The sequence below is a fragment of the Rutilus rutilus genome (genome assembly GCF_951802725.1).
Source record: "Rutilus rutilus genome assembly, chromosome: 23".
Taxonomy (NCBI): Eukaryota; Metazoa; Chordata; class Actinopteri; order Cypriniformes; family Leuciscidae; genus Rutilus; species Rutilus rutilus.
In genome coordinates this window covers 15097933-15119241 of record NC_140233.1, presented here as the reverse complement: position 1 = coordinate 15119241, position 21309 = coordinate 15097933, and the positions used below count along the sequence as shown (strand labels likewise).

Genomic DNA, 21309 nt, shown 5'->3' with positions numbered 1-21309 from the left:
AAGATTGTGGAAATGTTCACAGAAAAAAGGAAGTGTTTGGATAGCTTAAAGAAGACTGGTGTGAGTTTGTTCACTTTTTTTAGGCTAGACTATAGACAATATACACATTAAACGTTACCTATACTATAAACATTTACCGACTATAAATGGTCCGTGTCTAATTGAGTATGTCAATGATTCATTGAGTCATTGATTCCTTAGATTCTTTAAAATGGCTGATTCGTAGTAAATGGCTCTCTTTATGAATGGGCCATTGAATCATTGGTTCGCTTGATTGGTTCAAAATGTGGATTTATTCAGAAATAAAACACTGTTGAGTGTTGCTTGAAGGTGCACAACAGTTCTTCTGTAGCTTTATAATTAATATTTTCATTGACAAAATTGAGCAAAAACAGACAATATTGTGTCTACTGTCTACACTAACAGACATCTACACAATATTAGCTTTTTATTTATTGAACTGTTGTGTAAAATCAATTTCACATCTGCACTCATATTCAGGACAAAAGCAGCACTCGTGTGATATTGCCTTGGTTACTCGTGTGGTATTTAACTATATAATATGATATACATGTGAGGAAAAAACTCATACTGGTGCATTTTTGCTTTAATGTCTTGAATTTCAGGGGCTTTCTAACTGCATTCTATAGGCTTCATTAAGCAGTGAGTTGTTGCCCTGCATCATGTTCGTCACCAATCAACTGTATGTAATGTACGGCGGGAAGGGTGCATTAAGTGTGTTTGTGTGTGTGTGTGTATATATATATTCCTATATGATTCAGGATAATTAGGACATTTTTCCCCAGTTATCTCAATAGCAAAATGCAATATACCTGAATCATGAATCCTATATTTAATTCAACCCAATCCAAGTGCCACAGCATCAGATTATGCATAGACATCATCCCAATTATGGGAGAGATCTTGTGTTGGTGTGTCATATTGATTATTCTGTTCATGCCTGAGTTTATTTAACGTGTTGTACTAAAAAATGGATGACAGAGCATAGGCAGTTTTCTGCCTCTGCCGCTGGTTTCCTCAGATCGGCTTTTATGTGCTCATGGGCTCCAGCTGTTTGATTGACAGTCTGGTTTGCACTGCTAATCCTAGAAGAGTGATTGTAGCAATCGGAGTATCATTACTGCCTGATGTCTTTTGATGTTTGAGCTGACCAATCAAATAATCAATCGTTATTCTTCGCCGTACACATTGCAAAATGAAGATTGAAGACATCTGCTCTGAACTAGAAAAAATAAAAATGTTGTACAGTACACAGTATTTTGAAGTAATGGCTTTTATGCAATATGCAATAGTGAATTCAAACGAATAAGTCACCAATTGTTCGATAAATGATGTCAGACTGAATCTTTACTGATTTAAGCAGTTTATAACTACATGTTTGGGTTTATGTAGGACTAGGAGTGCCATTTAAAATAATTTTTTTTTATAAATTAACAAATAAAACATGAATTAAATAATTTAAAATGTGTAGTTAAATAAATAAATAAATAGTTAAAAAATAGTTAATACAAATTAAAAAGTTAATTAAAAATAATATTGAAAAAAATCATTTTTAAAATGCCAAGTAAATAAAGCATGAAATATATTTTTTTACTTTGTCAATTTTAATAAAAAATGAATAATTTATTATTTCATTGTGATATTTAGCTACATTTTAAATATTAAAATTTAAATATTTCTCAATATGTAGTTAAATACACATTTATGTAATTTTAAGTTTTTTTATTGTTATATTAACTAGATTTTAAAATGTGATTTAATGAACAAAAGTCAAACGTTAGTAAATAAATCCCTTTTTTTTTGCAAATGAATAAAATTGTTATATTTATCCATATTTAAATAATTTTTCGTTTTTTTTAAATGTCTTTTAACAAATAATTTTAAAACAAACAAATAAAACATGAATTAAATAGTTTGAAATACCTATGTATTTATGACTTTTTTTATTGTTATATTTAACTACATTTTAAAACAATATTTTTTTAAATGTCTATTAATTTGTCCCTTTATGTATTTACCTTTTTATGTTTGAATTAATTTATTCTTTTGTTTTATGTTGAAGTGGCACTTCTAGTCATCTTCTCCATATGTATTCTGTATATGTAGAATAATTATCATTTGGATGCCAATGTGATTCCTCTCATCATGTAAATTAAATTTCACGATGACCACTCAGGTTTAATGGCGACTCTAGATAAATGCTTTATGGGTATTTTGTAGTCAATACTCAATGTAGAAATCTGGAAATCACTTTATTTTCTGTATAGACTCACAGTTACATGGCTTTGTGTCGTAAGCCTGCTGTTGTACTTCTGCTACTGTTTTCGCTTAAACATGTTTAACTGAAACCCTCCCACTGCACTTCTGGAGTTTGTTGGATTTTCTTAGCAACAACAACAAAAAAAGCCCTGTTTGCCCACTTTCAAGTTTGCAGAGATTCCAGCTTCCGGCAAAAGTCGATTGCATAACATCCGTGCTGTTTACAGATGAGATGACTCACTGTTGAGACACTGAGAGCATTTTGAGCTGTCGTCACAGGAGCCGCTTTATACATATGTGGGAAATCAAGGTAATAAAGCATCGCGTTACGGTGCGACATCCTAAACATTGCAAGAATGATATCTGAGTCCATGCAAGTGCTCTTCGATGCAAACTCGAGCGAGGCCGTCAGAACCCCGCTGGCTTGTGTCTCTGTTGGGTGACAGAATGAAATTCTTTAAATGTCCTTTCAATCCACCAGGGACTCTCTCTCTCCGACGTCATCCTGATGTATGAGTCTCCTCATCCTTCATGGCAGGCAGGCAGTGCACTCAGTTAGTGATGGGACTCTGCGATACAGCCAATAGACACTGGTGCTGGATCTGGTCAGCCGAGGCATAAATCAAAATGAAGGCATTGAGGTTTGGGATTATTTACGCCTTTTCGAACGTATATGAGATGGAGACTATAAATTCTTGTGTTGCACGAGAGGTGAATAAAAGGTGAAATAGAATGGGTTTGAAAGAAATCAGAGTTTTTTTTGTGTGTGTACAAGTTTGTGATGTCAGTTTTGAAACAATATGCCAGAGAGAGAGAGAATTTTGAAATAATATTACAATTAATTCCAGTGATGCAAAGCAGAATTTTCAGCATTATTACTCAGGGTTCAGTGTCACATGATCCTTTAGAAATCATTCTGATATGCTGATTTGCTGCTCAAGAAACATTATTTATGATTTATTTGTTAATACATAAGGTTGCTGTGTGCATATGTATATACACACAACCTTATGTTTTAACATATATTCTGTTAAAATCTTATTTAAAAAAACAAAAAACTTAGTGAAATCAGAGAATGACATTTCAAACAAAAATTACGTAATTTAAAACAAAAATAACATTACTTATAAATAGCATTATATTTGTTTGAAATGTCGCTCTTCGACTTCGCTTTAAAGGGGTCCTATTATACCCTTTTACGAAGTCTTGATTTTGTTTTTGGGGTGTTCTAGAATATGCTTTCATGCTTGATTGTTAAAAAAAACACAATATTTTTCACAAATTTTCCCCAGTCTGTCTCGAACGAGTCGTTTAGTTTCGGTTTCGATCAAGCCCCTCATTCCGAATTACAAAATGTGCTGTGATTGGTTAGCTGGCCCAATGTGTTGTGATTGGCAGCACTTAGCGTGTGTTCGGGAAATGTCCCACCCCTCCAAAACTGCGATCTACTCTAGTGTAAATATAATGGATGGCGGCCATTTCAGTCCAATCCGAGCCCGATTAAGACCCTGACAATGTTACTGTTAACAAACAAGAGGATCGTCCAGAACAGATTTCATGCACGAACTTTGCAAGCACAGATTTCACAGGACGTTTCAGAGTGGTATGTTTTTCTCATACATTATAGATACGATGTTATCCACCATTTAATCATGATATTTGTCGGAAAACTATGGTTATACAAACGGTAATAGATCACAAAAACATGGTTAATTTTCCTGAGGGGCGAACAGTTTTCCTGAACTGCCTTACAAAAGTGCGAGCTTACAAAAGCTACAGTAAACACTACATCAACACCAATGTTGGCTAGCAGGCGAGCGTAGCAAAAAACATAAAAATTATAATTAGAACTGTTAATAGAAAACGATGTGATCCTCAAACAACAGATTGTCCCAACAAAGTGGAAACTGCTCTATTTCAGGAGAAGCTTTTGTGTGTACAGATAAGGAACAGTGTTTAAAATAAATCTAAGTTCGTTAGCCTTATGAAGGTAAAACAAATGAGTTGCGGAAAAAACAGCGTCTCTTTGACATAGCAGCAGCTCAACCAGGCCTCGTCCGGTTTTTGTTTTGTTTGCGTATTCTGATTATTTAAATGAGAAACATTATGACTTCATAAAGCCCGGGAAAATCGCGTTGTAGTCCAAAGAGCCATTCGTTGTAGTTCTTTGAAAGTGGATTCTGTTTTAAAAAAAAATCTCCATTTGGAGTGGACTTTGAGCTTTGTAACCTTGCAGATCTTTTTTATGCTCAAACAGCAACGTTACACACTAAACTAAAGTTGAAAAAGTGAAAAGATAATAAGATTAGCTAAAGCAAAGTTCGTTTGGAGTTTGTTTCGGGAGTTCGAAACAGCTTGCCAAAGCGAACTTTCGGCTGTCAAACACCTTCGCACTACCATTGGTCTGTGGCGATGATGTAATAGGTAGGTGTGCTCTGAGGCTCCGCCTTCCTTGACGTGCAAATCTTCTCCGATTCATTTCTTCTGTTCAGTCTGTTGAGGTCAGACATCCATGAGTAAATACATGAATGCACCGGAGAGTCGCTTTATAGTAGGAACTGAAGCTGTAATTTTAATTGAAAACAAACTGACACATATTTAATCCTGTAAACCTGCTTTAAAGCAATCTGTTGTATAAAGTGCTGTATTAGTAAACGTGATGTGACTTTACTGGAGTGCTGAATTGCAGAGCTCGTACAAACATATCCACTGAGCAAATGTTTTCTTAACTGCTGTTTCCTCATCGCTGTCATTTTTGTTGTTTATTTAGTTATTGAGAGGAAAGCACACAGCACATATTTCCATATTCATCTAAACGTCGCTCTCAGCAGTGTGGGCGGCGTCGGGTGTTCGCTAACAGTAAACCGCTGGTCATGTATTTCAAACTTCTTTTTACACTAAGCGATGAATGAAAACGAACTTTGCCAGGAGTATATCAGGGTCTTTAATTAAGTCTTAATCTTAATCTTAATCTTACTGTGATTTTCCCCTCCCCCCACTGGAGACCAAGACAGAAATAACGATTTAAGAACAGGATTTTTTTTGCAGTGCAGCGTTATCATGAAATGCTTTAAAGTATGACAGTGTTAGTCACAGTTAGTAGCTCGCCGCCTCATCTGACCCTCCGTTTCAAAGCCCTAGGTTGAGCTGTTTCTCTGACGCAAATATATTCCTGAAGCGTTCTCTGTTTCCTGCCCCCCTTCAAGCGCTTCTCTCACAGGTCAGCACATGAGAAGATCAGTTATACAAGACGGTGCTGATGGACGTGAAAGCTAATAAAAAGGGCATTTAACTCTGGTTTGTGAGGTCAACAATTTTGGGTTGAGTAAATGTATTGATTTTCCGATTAATTATTTTCGCTTGATCCAATCGAATCGTAAAATCCCAGGATATTTTTTTTTAATATATGCCTTTTTTCACTGGATGCATTATATGCCATTAAATACCAGTTACTACAGTGATTGTTTCTACAATATATATATATATATATATATATATATATATATATATATATATATATATATATATATATTTATACACTCACCTAAAGGATTATTAGGAACACCATACTAATACTGTGTTTGACCCCCTTTCGGCTTAAGAACTGCCTTAATTCTACGTGGCATTGATTCAACAAGGTGCTGAAAGCATTCTTTAGAAATGTTGGCCCATATTGATAGGATAGCATCTTGCAGTTGATGGAGATTTGTGGGATGCACATCCAGGGCACGAAGCTCCCGTTCCACCACATCCCAAAGATGCTCTATTGGGTTGAGATCTGGTGACTGTGGGGGTCATTTTAGTACAGTGAACCAATTTGAAATGATTCGAGCTTTGTGACATGGTGCATTATCCTGCTGGAAGTAGCCATCAGAGGATGGGTACATGGTGGTCATAAAGGGACGGACATGGTCAGAAACAATGCTCAGGTAGGCCGTGGCATTTAAACGATGCCCAATTGGCACTAAGGGGCCTAAAGTGTGCCAAGAAAACATCCCCCACACCATTACACCACCACCACCAGCCTGCACAGTGGTAACAAGGCATGATGGATCCATGTTCTCATTCTGTTTACGCCAAATTCTGACTCTACCATCTGAATGTCTCAACAGAAATCGAGACTCATCAGACCAGGCAACATTTTTCCAGTCTTCAACTGTCCAATTTTGGTGAGCTCGTGCAAATTGTAGCCTCTTTTTCCTATTTGTAGTGGAGATGAGTGGTACCCGGTGGGGTCTTCTGCTGTTGTAGCCCATCCGCCTCAAGGTTGTGTGTGTTGTGGCTTCACAAATGCTTTGCTGCATACCTCGGTTGTAACGAGTGGTTATTTCAGTCAAAGTTGTTCTTCTATCAGCTTGAATCAGTCGGCCCATTCTTCTCTGACCTCTAGCATCAACAAGGCATTTTCGCCCACAGGACTGCCGCATACTGGATGTTTTTCCCTTTTCACACCATTCTTTGTAAACCCTAGAAATGGTTGTGCGTGAAAATCCCAGTAACTGAGCAGATTGTGAAATACTCAGACCGGCCCGTCTGGCACCAACAACCATGCCACGCTCAAAATTGCTTAAATCACCTTTCTTTCCCATTCTGACATTCAGTTTGGAGTTCAGGAGATTGTTTTGACCAGGACCACACCCCTAAATGCATTGAAGCAACTGCCATGTGATTGGTTGATTAGATAAATGCATTAATGAGAAATTGAACAGGTGTTCCTAATAATCCTTTAGGTGAGTGTGTGTATATATATATATATATACCGTTAAAAAAAGTTGCTGTCGTAAATTTAACTTGGATGTTTAAGTCATTTCAACTTAAATTGCATTAAACTGACTTTAAAAAATTTACAAAAAACTAAAGTGGAAATTGCTGAACTTATTTTGAAGATTTAAAGCAATGTAAAATATAATATCATAATTTTATGATATTATTTTATTATATTATATAATAATGATTATAATATTTTTGTGGCTTCTTCATTGGGAGTTTTTTCAGTCAAATATATGTTTCCTCCTTCAAGTGAAGGATCACCTTATTTGCCCTGGTTTCCGAAGACATTTAATGGCGTTCAATCCATTACGGTTCACCTACGATGTGATGAATCATTGATTTAATCACTGAGAAGGATGCACGGCAATGTATAGCCATGGTTGAAGGGCCGTTTCCTGCATCATGTTCAAAAACGCAATGCCTCGTGTTTTCTGGCCGTATCGTATCCCCTGGGTCGTCCGATATAGGCTCGTTCACTTCAGGGCACCCGTATCTCACATATCCCTTCACCTCTATTCACCCTGAGAGCTGTTTACCTCCATTGAAACATTAGCGATTCAGCGCACAGAGCAGCACTGGGCTTCAAGGTTGGACTGACCGCAGATTAGAGGGAACACGATCCCCCCGTCACGAGTGTCAGTGAGGCTGCAGGCCATTACAGGCAAATTTCAGCCCTTCAGCCCCGGCACTCATCAACCCCTCAAACGCATTCACAGATGGGATATAAGGGCAGGGCCTCGGTGTCAGCCTTCATCCAACTTCAACCCCCAAGAGTCATTTGTGATGACTGAAAAATATATTTGAACTCTCGAGTCTTTCATTAGTTTGCCAGCTTACCTTTTACACCTTGAACTTGAGCACTTTTCAAATCTCTCTGCTGTTTGGTGTGGCAGTCGTTTTTTATCCTTTGGTCTGTTGTTCATTCAAATTAGCTACTAACACATTTATTTGCAAGGCAGTGACATTTTAGCCCCGCCCTCCCAAACTCACGGCATTGGTTGAGTCAATCTTGTATATAGATGTATATTATTGAGTTATAAGTCTTTTATAAATAGTAAAAAAGTATATTAAAAAGTAATTTTATTGCATTTTAGTGGCTGCAGTTTAACATGTTTGTATATTTACACAGTGAATATTTTAATCACACATTTTGTCATTAAAAATTCAATTATTAGTTTTCACCTTTCAGAGTTCAGTTATAAAATATTCAGGATTTTCTTTTTATATAATTTTTTTTAACATAACATCTTTATTATTCAACGGGTGATGATAGTAAAATAATGAGTAATAATGAAATCTCTGAGTATTTATATAAAATAAACAATTAGTTCAAATAAAAAAATTTGTTATAAACAATAATAATTGTTATAATATAATAGTAATACCTAGTACTAATTAAGTATTCATATTGAATGATTTGTTAAAACTATATAATTAAGCACACACACAATGTGTATATATATATATATATATATATATATATATATATATATATATATATATATATATATATATATATATATGAAGAGTTCAGATGCAAAAGCCTCTAAGTGCCATCTGAAATTTTCTTCTAGAATGATCATTTTTATCAAGCTCGTATATTTAAGTTCAATAATTTCACTTAAATGGCAATGAAAATTACCCATTAATTGTCATTTAAGTGAAATTACTTAGCTTAAATATACAAGCTTTATAAAAATGATCATTCTAGATGAAAATTTCAGATGGCACTTAGAGGCTTTTGCATCTGAACTCTTCATATATATATATATATATAATGCATATTATAATACTTAATTAATATAAATAATTATTTCATCATCACACAGTAGTACAGTATATTATTTTAATTAATTATTTATATTATTATATTAGTATGTGTATTATATTATTATATTAGTAGTATAATAGTTATAATTAATAAAGTATTTATATTACATAAATTACTGATATATATATACTTAGATATCAGTATACGTTCCTCAGGCAAAAATCAATGTTTTTCTTTTTACATAATAAAAGCGGTTGCCACAGAACACTCATTTACTCTGAATAATTAACTAGCGTGTGCACTTTCATGGCTTACAGTTGTTGTGCAAGTTTTCTCTTAATGGCAAATAGATGTTTGGGGAAAGAGTGTTTGGTTTAGATATCTTGTTGCTGCATCAAAAATCATTGTTGTGAATATGGTTTCTGCATGCTGCTGTTTATATGATTCTTGTCTAAGGCTTGTCTAAGGCTTGTCTGAGTGTGTCTGGAGCATCAGTTGTTGTCAGGGCTTTGTTTAGCAGGTGGGAATGTCATTCGCAATCCAAGTGATCCAAAGAGATGCCGCTGACGACTTGAAAGCGGAGAATTCCTGAGGAGATGAGTCGAGACAGCAAGAGGCTGAGAATGAGGTGCCGTGGTTGAGGACTGTGGAGTAAAGCCATAGCAGTGCTCTGAGAGGCAGAGGTGCCTTTTGAATGCTTGCACTTGATTGGCTTTGACAGTGTATTCGAACAGGACGGCAGTGCTTCAGTAAGTGTGAAACGCTCGCACCTGTTTCACATAGAGATGGTTTCATGGGAAGATGATATAAAGAGGTAATCAAGCAGACAAATGAAAACAGGTAAGGCTGGACACAATTTTCTCTCATCATTTCTTACAATCAAATCAACCATAATCACATGAGAGAGAGAGAGAGAGAGAGAGACTAAGCCAGTTTCTATGCCCTGTTATAATCAGATTTACCCCATGGATGGATTTAATCAGGGCTCTTCAGGTAGTCATCTGAACAGATGTATTAGCTGGGACAGATCAGCAGCACCAAACGAAATAAGCGAAAAATATTTATAGTTTTCAAACAGGTTCTTTATCATTAATCAACTAGATTTAAATGTATATATTTATTTAATAAAAAAAAAACCAAATATATATATATATATATATATATATATAATCGTGGCATCCATAATCGTAATCGCGATTAGAAATTCGATTAATTGTGCAGCCCTAATATATATATATATATATTAATCGAATTTCTAATCGCGATTATGATTATGGATGCCACGATTACGTAATATATATATATATATATATATATATATATATATATATATATATATATATATATATATATATATATATATATAATATATAATATATATACATATGTATACATATGTATACTGTACATAAATATTCACATCAAATATGCACATGCCCAGTGTTTACACTTTTTGGGGAATAAAACCTAGTTGTCTTAGCATATATTCATAATGTCTGCATAATGTTTTCTAAATGTTGTAAAATTGATTTTTAGATCACAAGATTTGTGCTCCAGTAGAAAGAAACCCCGCCCCCGTTTAATTCTGAGGCGAGAACTGTATATTAATTATATCTGATTAATAAGCTATGTTCAAGGTTCAAGGTAGTTTATTTGTCATTACAATAACAGGTTATGTAATGAAATGCTTAGATCCCACCCCCAATATACATTAATATGTATATTAATGATGCACATGAAAATCAGCAATGCTTCCGTTTAATTTCCTCAGTGTCATGTTCAGGCCTTTGTCAGCAGACAGACTCGAGTATCTGCGTTGAGCACACACACTTGAATTGACTCGGTCAGCGATTATATTCCCTGGACATAAAAAAGCGCATTGTCAGAACCCTGAGATCATATCTCCATGGAGGCCTCTACGTTTTTGAGATGATTCACATATTTGTAATATCACAGATGAATATGTACATATGGAACTGGTTAATTTAGTTACGGTGATAAATCGATGTTAGGCTTATGCTAAACTTTATTTGTTGTCAAAAGTTTTGATCCATGGAACAGGAATTAGCTGTTAGCATTTAATGCTAAAAACAAGAGAAACCAAGTCTGAGCTTAAATAAGTCCGTCCGTCCGTCCATCCATCCATCCATCCATCCATCCATCCATCCATCCATCCATCCATCCATCCATCCATCCATCCATCCATCCATCCATCCATCCATCCATCCATCCATCCATCCATCCATCCATCCATCCATCCATCCATCCATCCATCCATCCATCCATCCATCCATCCATCCATCCATCCATCCATCCATCCATCCATCCATCCATCCATCCATCCATCCATCCATCCATCCATCCATCCATCCATCCATCCATCCATCCATCCATCCATCCATCCATCCATCCATCCATCCATCCATCCATCCATCCATCCATTCGGTTCCCTGCCATTGTAACTGGTTGCCAGGGTGTTGCTATTTGGTTAGTAAGGTGTTTTTAGTTATTACCGTACTACAGTATGTCCCATACACAAAAGAAATATATTTTCTGGATATGTTTTGGAATATATGCAAATATTTGAAATTGGCCCAATAAATATATTTCATACTTATATTTCATATATTTTTGTTATATTTCAGAATATATTTCAATGTATTTTTTTCTGTACGGGTCCCCAAAAGTGTCAAAAATATATGTGGCATATATTCCAAATACATTGAAATATATTCTGAAATATAACAAAAATATATGAAATATAAGTATGAAATATATTTATTGGGCCAATTTCAAATATTTGCATATATTCCAAAACATATCCAGAAAATATATTTCAAATATAATTCTTTTGTGTATGGGGTGGTTGTTTATGATTATTAATTGTATTTAAATAATATTAAAATGGTACAATATGTGACATTTAAAAAAAGGCCTCTTGGTTTGTACAGATTACGCACAAAATATCTTCAGCATTAGGCCGTCATCTCAGGGGAGCCACTGAATTTGTAAAAGGATTCTCAGGTACTATATTTAGGCTTATCGCTGGTGAAATGATGTTCAGGTGAATATCCTTGAATATTTAAATGTTCTAGACCACAATGTGCCATTCCTGTCTGCATATTACATAAGCTGTGCGTGATGTACTTGTCTCTCATTTCCCAATCTCTCTCTCACTTAAAAAATATATTAGTTTTGTCTTACTTTCATAATTCAGTGGTACCTTGGCCTCTCCAAGCAGCACATATGGGCTGTCATTTTAGCCCCAAAATCAAAATGGACTTTTCTTGTTTAAAGAGCTCACACTAGCCGGGAAATACACTCCAGTAGCCTTTGATTTCCAGATACAAGGTAATGCATATCTGTCTTCTGAATCTGAAATGAGCTTTCTTTTCTTCATGGTGGAAATGTGTTAAGTGTGCCTGAAGAACCTGACAGATATAGGCAAATGCTTTTATCAGCACTGGCTTGAAAGCTTTCCATGTTATATAAGCAAATACATAGAAGCTCAAAATCTCTTGGGACTCATTTTAAAAATCTGCTTCAGTCGGTGACATGACCCAGCGGGTACAGCGGGTGCTGCTTGTCTGGTCGATCGGAGTTCAGATCTGGCTCATGTAATTGCCTGATCCTGAAAATAAAATCAATATAAACCAGCATATTAGCCTTCGTGACTCGTTCGCACTCGGTCGTCATTTCCATCAAAAAGATGATTGATGGCCTTAACGTGCTTTCGATTTTATTTTGATAAGGCATATGAAGACATGGGTCAACAGAAAGTTGGCTCCCGCTACTCGCCCCTTCCAACCCCATCAATCAATCTGCATTAGTAGGGGTGGGCGATATGACCAAATTCTTATTTCAAAATGTGTCCAGAAACCTCCTTTAGCACGTGCTTTATTTTGTTTAGTTATGATTATGAAATTATAATGAAAATTATGTCTGGGCATGTATAAAATTTGTTCCTGACCGTTTGATTCATTGTGGTGGAGTCAGTTCAGCAATTGTATGGCAATAATAGCCAGAATGATTTCTGATTGGACCATTGTTGTTATATATGAATGATAATGCTTTATCTCAGCAGATGTTTAGCTTCTGTTTGACTGGCTGAGTCTCTGCAGTCCTGTTATTAGCTGATAATGTCTGGCTAACAGTTTTCTTATATTGGATGAGTTTTAGCTGGCTTTAGAATCCAAACCTTGGTGGGACGATTGAGTAACTTTGCTGTTAGGCGTCATATTGAATGCAACACGGATGAAAACAAGGCTGCGTCCCAAATCAGAGGCTGCACCCTTCGAGGGCTGCGTTCAAAGGCCGAATGCATCATTTCGAATGTGCATTCGAATAGAACGAGTGGATCCTTCGCAGCCTAGCCAATCCCAAGATTCATTGCGTGCTGGTGAAGGCGTTTTTGTATAGTTTATTCTCTTTATTATGTACAGAAATGGGCCAAGGTGAACTTTAGATAGGTTGTGAACCCTGTATTGTTTTCAGACAGTTGAATATAAATTGGTTTGACCTTCTGCGTCATTGGAAGAATGCAGCCTCTGAATTGGGACCAAGTCTTTACAAGCATTGTATAAAAGTCCTAGGTCACTTAATTTTCACAACTCACTTTCAAAACTGGCTTTTTTGTCATCTGAACAATCGGGCTTGTTGTTAAACAACATTAGGATCCATTGAACACACTGTACCTCTATCCCTCTCAGCCTCGTTTTCATTCCTGTCAAGGTCCCGATTAAGCTCTATGGTAATTTAAAGATAACTGTTTGTCATCTGTTTATCTGCTAATTTGGCAAAGAACTGTTGTGAGAGGCATCGCATTGGGTTTATGATGGATCTAATGGCACTATGTTGATAAAATGTTACTTTAAATATGGATCATTTAATTCTGCTCATTAAAGAAGTACTAACCCACAGATGGAATTGTCAGGTAAGATGACAGATAACAAGAACACAGAATAATGAATACAGCCAACAACATTCTGAGCTGAAATGATATATAAAGGTTGACATAAAGCTGATGATTCTCTCAGCAGCATCTCATATTAATTTCATGTCTCTTTGGTTACAAGCTGACTGTTATTATTGATTAGGATCATTAGGCTGATCCGATGACCCATCCATTACATCTGTGCTCGTGTTTTGAAGTAAAATCACTCACTTGATCAATCTTAAATTGTCCTTTGAATTGCCTGAATTAATAAGAATGCTAAATTAAATAAGGCTACCCTAATGTTTTTCACAGAAACATGAAATGGCTTTTCTAAATGAGTCAGCTTCATATTTTAATGGCTCACGTGTTGTAAGTGTTTTCCCCTTGGCATTGAGTAATAAATGTCTGTTTCACCTGATCATTGGTCATTGCTTTGGCATGATTGGAAGGTCATTAAAGGCAACATGTAGAAGCAAACAGCAGGGATACACTGTTTCTCTTGTGGTGAAGTTCACAAGCCAAAAGCTTGATTTATTTATTTTTTCCCCTTCAGAGTGAGATTTTTGGGAAATCAGAGACGATTTGGTTTAGAGCTCAAGGGACTGGATTATGATATCGTTGCTAAGTATGTGTCTTGCAAATCCCCAGTTCCTGATTTCTTAAGAATGTTTGATTACCCTCAGAAGACTCAGCCTCAGTTAATGCATTAATTATGTGGCGAATTTACATAAACAGTCAATATGGAACTTGGAAACGACACTTGAGTTTTCAGAGTTACTTTATTGCTTAATTTATTTGACCTGACTGTTTGTCATTATTAGTTCTGCTTATTGTATGACTGCATTATTAATGCTGATCCTTTCAAAAAAAGTACCAGAAAGTTTTTGGAGGACCTATATATTTGTGGTCCGTAAGATATTTGAAAAATGTTTTTAAAAGAAGTTTTATATGCTCACCAAGCTGCATTTATTTGATAAAAAAGATATGAATTATATATATATATATTTTAAGAAACATTTCTTTTAAAACAGTTTTTTGGGGGGATTTTCTGGTTTCTTTGATGAATCATTTATTTACAAATATTTTGTAATATAAACATATGTATTGCCACTTTTGATCAATTTAATGCTTCAATGAATAAAACTTTATTTTTTGTCAAAAAAATCTTACTGACTTTTGTATTTGTCTATTAACTTTCTTTAAACTTCAGAAGATAATAACAAGTCTGATTCATTTCTGTGAATAAACTCAAACTGTCCATTTCAGTGAATCCTTTCAAATTTGATTTAAAAACTTTTTGAATTTGAAAATAAGAATTCACTGAGATTTCTGTTGCAGTTTTTGTATATTAAAATATTTTAGTTAAAATATGCAGATAAATATTGCTGTTTATTACTTTGAATAATTATATATCATAATTGTCAAACAACTTCATTTTTATTGTATTTTACATCTTGCATCAAAAATATGCAAATAGCATATATTATATTCCTTAAGTACAATGTATATTTCCAGCGCTTTTGCAGGGATCATGCTTTTTTGTACTGTCCTATTTAAATAAACCAATAATTAAAATAAAATCTACTTGGTTGAATACCATGCTATAGGATTATGATTGTCTTTTACCAGCATTCTGACAGATGTGATAAAGTACGTGTTGTTTTGTCCCCAGGCACGACGAGACAGCCCAAAGAGGGGGAGGTCCCAGGTGTGGACTACAATTTTGTGAGCGTTGAGCGGTTTATGGAATTAGAGAAAAGTGGGGCCTTGTTAGAAAGTGGAACGTACGAAGGTAAGTGAAATTCACCGTTAAACCTCCCACATCTCCATAAACCATTACCTCTTGAAATAAAAAAACCCGCCATAACAGCCAGGAATATGAATTTTCTTAAATTGGCTTGATTTTGCTTGATTTTACAGCAAAAAAGTCTTTGACATTGAGCAAAGGTAATCAGATCTAGTGCAGTTTGGTCTCTTGAGGACCGACTGAGGTGTGTGGACTACTTTCAGATGCAGGTTTCTTTTCCCTTTATGAGGAGAGGAGATCCTTCCCATGATTCTGTGAGGCACAGCATCATAACAGCTTCAGTCTGGCACTTTGAGAATAACTTTATATACACTTTTTATATACAAATATTCAAATTTGATATTTGACTTCTGAAGAAATGGACCAAAATTTTGCATATCCATATATTTGTCCAATCAAATGCTCTTTAGAATGAGAAAATACCATCTTCCTGTGACTAGCAATAGCTATTATCAAATCATGGTTCATGTCAACACAATAAAAATGAATATAGAAATAAAACTGTGGGTATATTGATTTCATAGGATTCATATAGTCTTGTTTGAGGTGATTTCAGGTCATAAAACTGAGGTTAAACCACTGAGGTCACATGGGTTATTTTAATGATGTCTTTACTACCTTTCTGGGACTTGAAAGTGGTAGTTGCTTAGACTGTCAATGTAGGGACAGAAAGCTCTCAGATTTAATTAAAGAGATCTTCATTTGTGTTCCGAAGATCAACGAAAGTCTTACGGATTTGGAACGACATGAGGGTGATTCATTAATGACAGAATTTTCATTTTTGGGGCGAACTAACCCTTTAAGTTAACTCACTCCCAGTCAATGATTCTGGGTCACAGGCTGTAATGTAAATGAATCTATTAACTTCACCTCTTCTGTTTCTGTCCCTGAAGTCTTGCAAATGAATTCATAAAGCCTGTGCCGTACCCGCACAGGAGCTCAGTTTTTAATCATTAAACAGATTTCCTTGGATACACATGATTTCTTTTCAATCTTGAATGAAATTATTGAGTCGCCAGTGCACAAGGGTGCCGTAATGGCAAACATCACAGAAAAAAAGAACTCCAGCAAAGTTCATGAAAAAACATGATTGAAAAGTTACTTGAAAAGTCTGACTTCACCTTTTTGCATGCCAAGTAGCTGTGGAAGCATTTAAGTCCCAAAAATGTGTTGTTGTCGTTTCTAGATAACTTCTATGGCACGCCAAAGCCTCCTGCCGAACCCACGCAGATGCTGTTTAATGTGACGGACCAACTCTTGCCCGGTGCCCGACCCAGTGCAGAGGGAAAAAGGAAGAGAAACAAGTCCGTCAGCAACATGGAGAAGGACAGCATTGAGCCACCAGAAGAGGAGGAGGAAGAGAGCCCCGTCGTCAATGGCAACGGCATCGTCATCACACCAGGTTACAAACTACCACTGTTACCCAGATAGTTTCGAATGGGTCAATTATGAATGCGGGCTTCATAGTTGTGCGACTCATTTCTAATGAAAGACATTTCAGATGAGAGTCTGGAGCATTATTTAAACTATTCTGTTGTTCGTAACTCAAAGATGAGGTTTCAAAATATACAGAGCAAACGAGGCTTTTAATTATTGGGCTGGTGCCATTTTTCTGTAGTTGTTGTTTTCATTAGAACATTTGAATATATGGAAAATTATTTTGTTGTTGTAGTCTGTAAGGACCTTTGAAAATCATTTGGCGAAGTGATATGAAACTGTAATGCGGTCAAGACCTGCCTGGAACTACTTTAATTCCCTGAAAATGATTACACACCTTGGAACGTTCGTCAACCAATCAGATTCATCGATGAACGCACTACAGTTGAAATTATAATCATGCTTAATATGTTAGTTAGCACATCAAAATAAGTGCTTTTTAAAAGTGCACTTAAGTGTGTTAAGAAACACAATCATGAAAGTGCAAATGGCCTTTTATTTTTATTAATATGTTATCTGCAAGGTTTTTTTATATATACTTTTAAGGTTTGAAGTACACAACACACATTCAATACAATCAAGCACACTTCTTTTTCACAAAGGTTTGATTCATCTATTCGAGGAGCCGGATTTGGATAAAAAAAAATTGCCGCATTGAGACTCATTCGGATCGTTCACTATTAAAACATCTGTCTTCATTTTATAAATTTAATAAATGTGTTCGTGCTGTCAAAAAAATGTAATATGACTTTGACAGTTCTAATCATTACTTATGTAACAGTATCTCTTTGTACCATCCTTTTCTAAAAATCTACAGTCAAATAAGTCTCAGTCGGAAGGTCAGGCTTGACACTGATTCCTTTTGTTTACCTCAAAGAATCCAGCGAACACGAGGACAAGAGCACCGACGCTTCTGGAGACGTGCCCGTCCAGCCATGCCCACCTGAGACCCCCACCCTCACCGCCACAGATGCCCAGGAGGAAGAAGTAGACGCTCCCAAGTCTCCACAAGACTCCCAGGAGAATGACGACCTGGGCCCTTTGCCAGACAACTGGGAGATGGCCTACACTGAAAAAGGAGAAGTTTACTTCATAGAGTGAGTGAAGTGCACTTCAAAGCACACTTCATAATGAAAGAGGCGTGAACATATGGAGCGCTACCTGTTGCACGGTCCTCTTTTACAGATTGTTACGGATGTCTGAATTATTTATGTGTGCCGTGTTGAGCTCACTCAGTGTAATGCAGTTCAGTTGACTGCATTTTGGAAATGATTTGTAGGACTTTATACACTTAAATCAGCGGCGCCTACACATGAGCGCTCCGACAGACCTGACCCAGCAAGCAATAGCTGTCATTTCACCGTCTAGGTTAACTATAGACCAGGTATTAGTCCAGCTATGAATAACCCACTTCTAGCCCAAATAACCTTGAATTTGGTTACATGTCATTTTTGTCAAAATAACTTGCGAGATGTATGATATTCCAGTCAACAGTGATTACAAGGTGTTTGGTTTCATTTCTTTGACATGTTCTATGCGTAGCCTGTGCGTCTATTCTAGGGCTATGGTTAGACGTCTTCAAATTTTGCCTTGCTTTAGCCTAGCCGTCAGGGCTGTGTTTGGACGGCTATTTAGACGTCTTTTAACGCAATATTGCTTACTGGGGGGGAAACACTTTCCCTGTGGATGTTTCAGCGGTTATTATGTGTCCCATATTTCTGTCGACTGAACCAGCGATGCCAATCATTCGTGAATTAATAATAAGATAATAATAAGATAGGCTACTTAAGAACACTGAGAACAAACAGCGCTGGAAGAAGTGGATATTTTCATTCAAACAATTTGAAAAAAAAAAGGCTACTTTTGAGAGGTAACTTAAGCCAGTGCTGTGTCATGTCAATAAGCGGCCATTCACATCTAAAGTCACATCAAAACGGCACTTTGCAACCACACAACCTTGTTTCTGCAGCGACTTTCAGTATGTTTCCTATAACAGCTTCTGACGTTTACGTTTTACTTGGCATGAGAAAGTCACATAAACCATGCGAAATCCGATCAGAGCAGTCTTAAAGGGTTAGTTCACCCAAAAATGAAAATTCTGTCAGTAATTACTCACCCTCATGTTGTTCCAACCCCGTAAGACCTTCATTCATCTTCGGAACACAAATTAAGATATTTTTGATTAAATCTGAGAGCTGGCTCACTCCTCCATAGGCTTCTAAGACACTATAACTTGCTGGCCCAGAAAATGTATTAAAGAGATCGTTAATATAGTCCAAGTGACTACAGTGGCTCAATCTTAAGTATATCAAGCGACGAGAATACTTTTTGTGCTCAAAAACAAACAAAAATAACGACTTTATTCCACTATTCATTTCCTTCTATCTGGGCCTCGAGTTAGTTCACGTAGTGTTTTTGCGCAGCGCGTCTGTGTTGCACGTCACCACGTATCACACACATGACCAGCGTCGCCCAATAGTGAGCCTACGTGGTGACATGTAACACAGACGCGCTGCGCTATTACACTACGTGAAAAAACTCGAGGCCCAGAGAGAAGGAAATGAATAGTGGAATAAAGTCGTTATTTTTGTGTGTTTTTTGCGCACAAAAAGTATTCTCGTCGCTTGATATACTTAAGATTGAGACACTGTAGTCACTTGGACTATATTAACGATGTCTTTAATATATTTTCTGGGCCAGCAAGTTATAGTGTCTTAGAAGCCGATGGAGGAGTGATCCAGCTATCAGATTTAATCAAAAATATCTTAATTTGTGTTCCGAAGATGAACGAAAGTCTTACGGGGTTGGAACAACATGAGGGTGAGTAATTACTGACAGAATTTTCATTTTTGGGTGAACTAACCCTTTAAGATTTACTGATATAAAATTATAATTAAACTTTATTTAGAGTATTTCTATATTATTTCTTAATATTAAGCCTAAAATGTGTTTTAATATCCTTATTAATTAGGATTGTATGATCTCTGTATAATATCAGTCTTTAAATGCAAGTGTACCTTAAGTATACTTGCAATAGTTCCAATCAAGTATACTTAAGTATATATTTAGTTGGACTGCAGCAAATTAAAGTGCATTAAGTACAAAATTAGTGGTTCCATTTAAGCAGACTTTAAGTATACCAGTTTAGTATACCAAAAGTACAATTGCAGGGGTATTTATATTAAGTACATAATTATGTAAATGTATTTGTAGTATACTTAAATAAATGTATTTCAAATACATTTTAGTATATATATTTTTCACTAGGGTGAATATAGACATAGAAAAGCTAGTTACATGAATGCTAAACATACTAGAAAATTAACATTTCTCTCAGAGTTGAATTTTTAAATAGTAATTATATATGAGCATATATTTAATATTTAGGGAATTTAGGGTTGTTTTTGCAACAAAAAAGAAAAGAAGAAAAAAGCTTATCCTCAGATGAAATCCAGCAGCTGGCGCTGGCTAAAATTATACATTTTAGTTATATATTTTATGTTATGTTAGTTATATCTTTTGAATGAATTTACTTTAAGGACTTGCCTCTGAAATTAACAGATTTTTAATATATAACAAATTCTTTTTTATGTGAATTCTATAATGATATAAATATGAATTATTATTATTATTATTATTATTATTATTATTTTTTAACTAAACAGACAATTCTGTTTAAAATGATGAGTGCTACATGGAAGGTTTTTTATTTATATAAACCAAAATATGACAATAATTTGTCATAAAAAGCAGTATTTTTTTTAAAGAACAAGTCTTTATATAATTTTTTTGTGATGATGCCAACCAATCATTGAATCTTAAGTTACCATCTTCAGTTACAACTTCAGTTACCATCATGAATCATCATGATGATGAATGGATCACCATAAAACTGAATCTGCCAGAGTAGCAGAGGGAAGACCGGTCTTAAGAGTGAGAGAAAGATGTTCCCCTCCCTCCATCTGTCCTTAATGAGAAACGAGGGACTTATTAAAACTATTGATTGTCATTGTTTTAACTGGAAAACCCCCAACCACTGTGACTGAGGCCTTCTGGGATATCTAGTCTAGAATGTTTTACATTTCAAAGTGAGGCTTGTACCAACATTTGGCTGACATAACACACATACAAATGCTTCCAATTCGGATAATGGTAACTAAACTCTATCATATGTACTATTAATTGTTACAAAATTATTTTCTTTTCAGTCACAATACCAAAACGACGTCATGGCTCGACCCTCGGCTAGCGAAGAAAGCCAAGCCCCCGGAGGAATGTGAGGAAGATGGTGAGTGCACTGGTGTTTTA

The 21309-nt window shown here is 35.7% G+C and overlaps 1 protein-coding gene across 1 annotated transcript in view; it reads left to right on the top strand.

Annotated features, from left to right (window-relative positions):
• The window catches only part of magi2b (membrane associated guanylate kinase, WW and PDZ domain containing 2b), a gene marked incomplete at its 3' end in the record, with an annotated part of 85795 nt that overhangs the window by 30850 nt on the left and 33636 nt on the right, over window positions 1-21309 (top strand). Inside the window, exons 3-6 of the mRNA XM_084397647.1 lie at window positions 15430-15549; window positions 16751-16966; window positions 17879-18098; window positions 21210-21289. Of these exons, the coding sequence (XP_084253773.1) occupies window positions 15430-15549; window positions 16751-16966; window positions 17879-18098; window positions 21210-21289 (636 nt within the window). The remainder of the gene's footprint in view (window positions 1-15429; window positions 15550-16750; window positions 16967-17878; window positions 18099-21209; window positions 21290-21309) is intronic.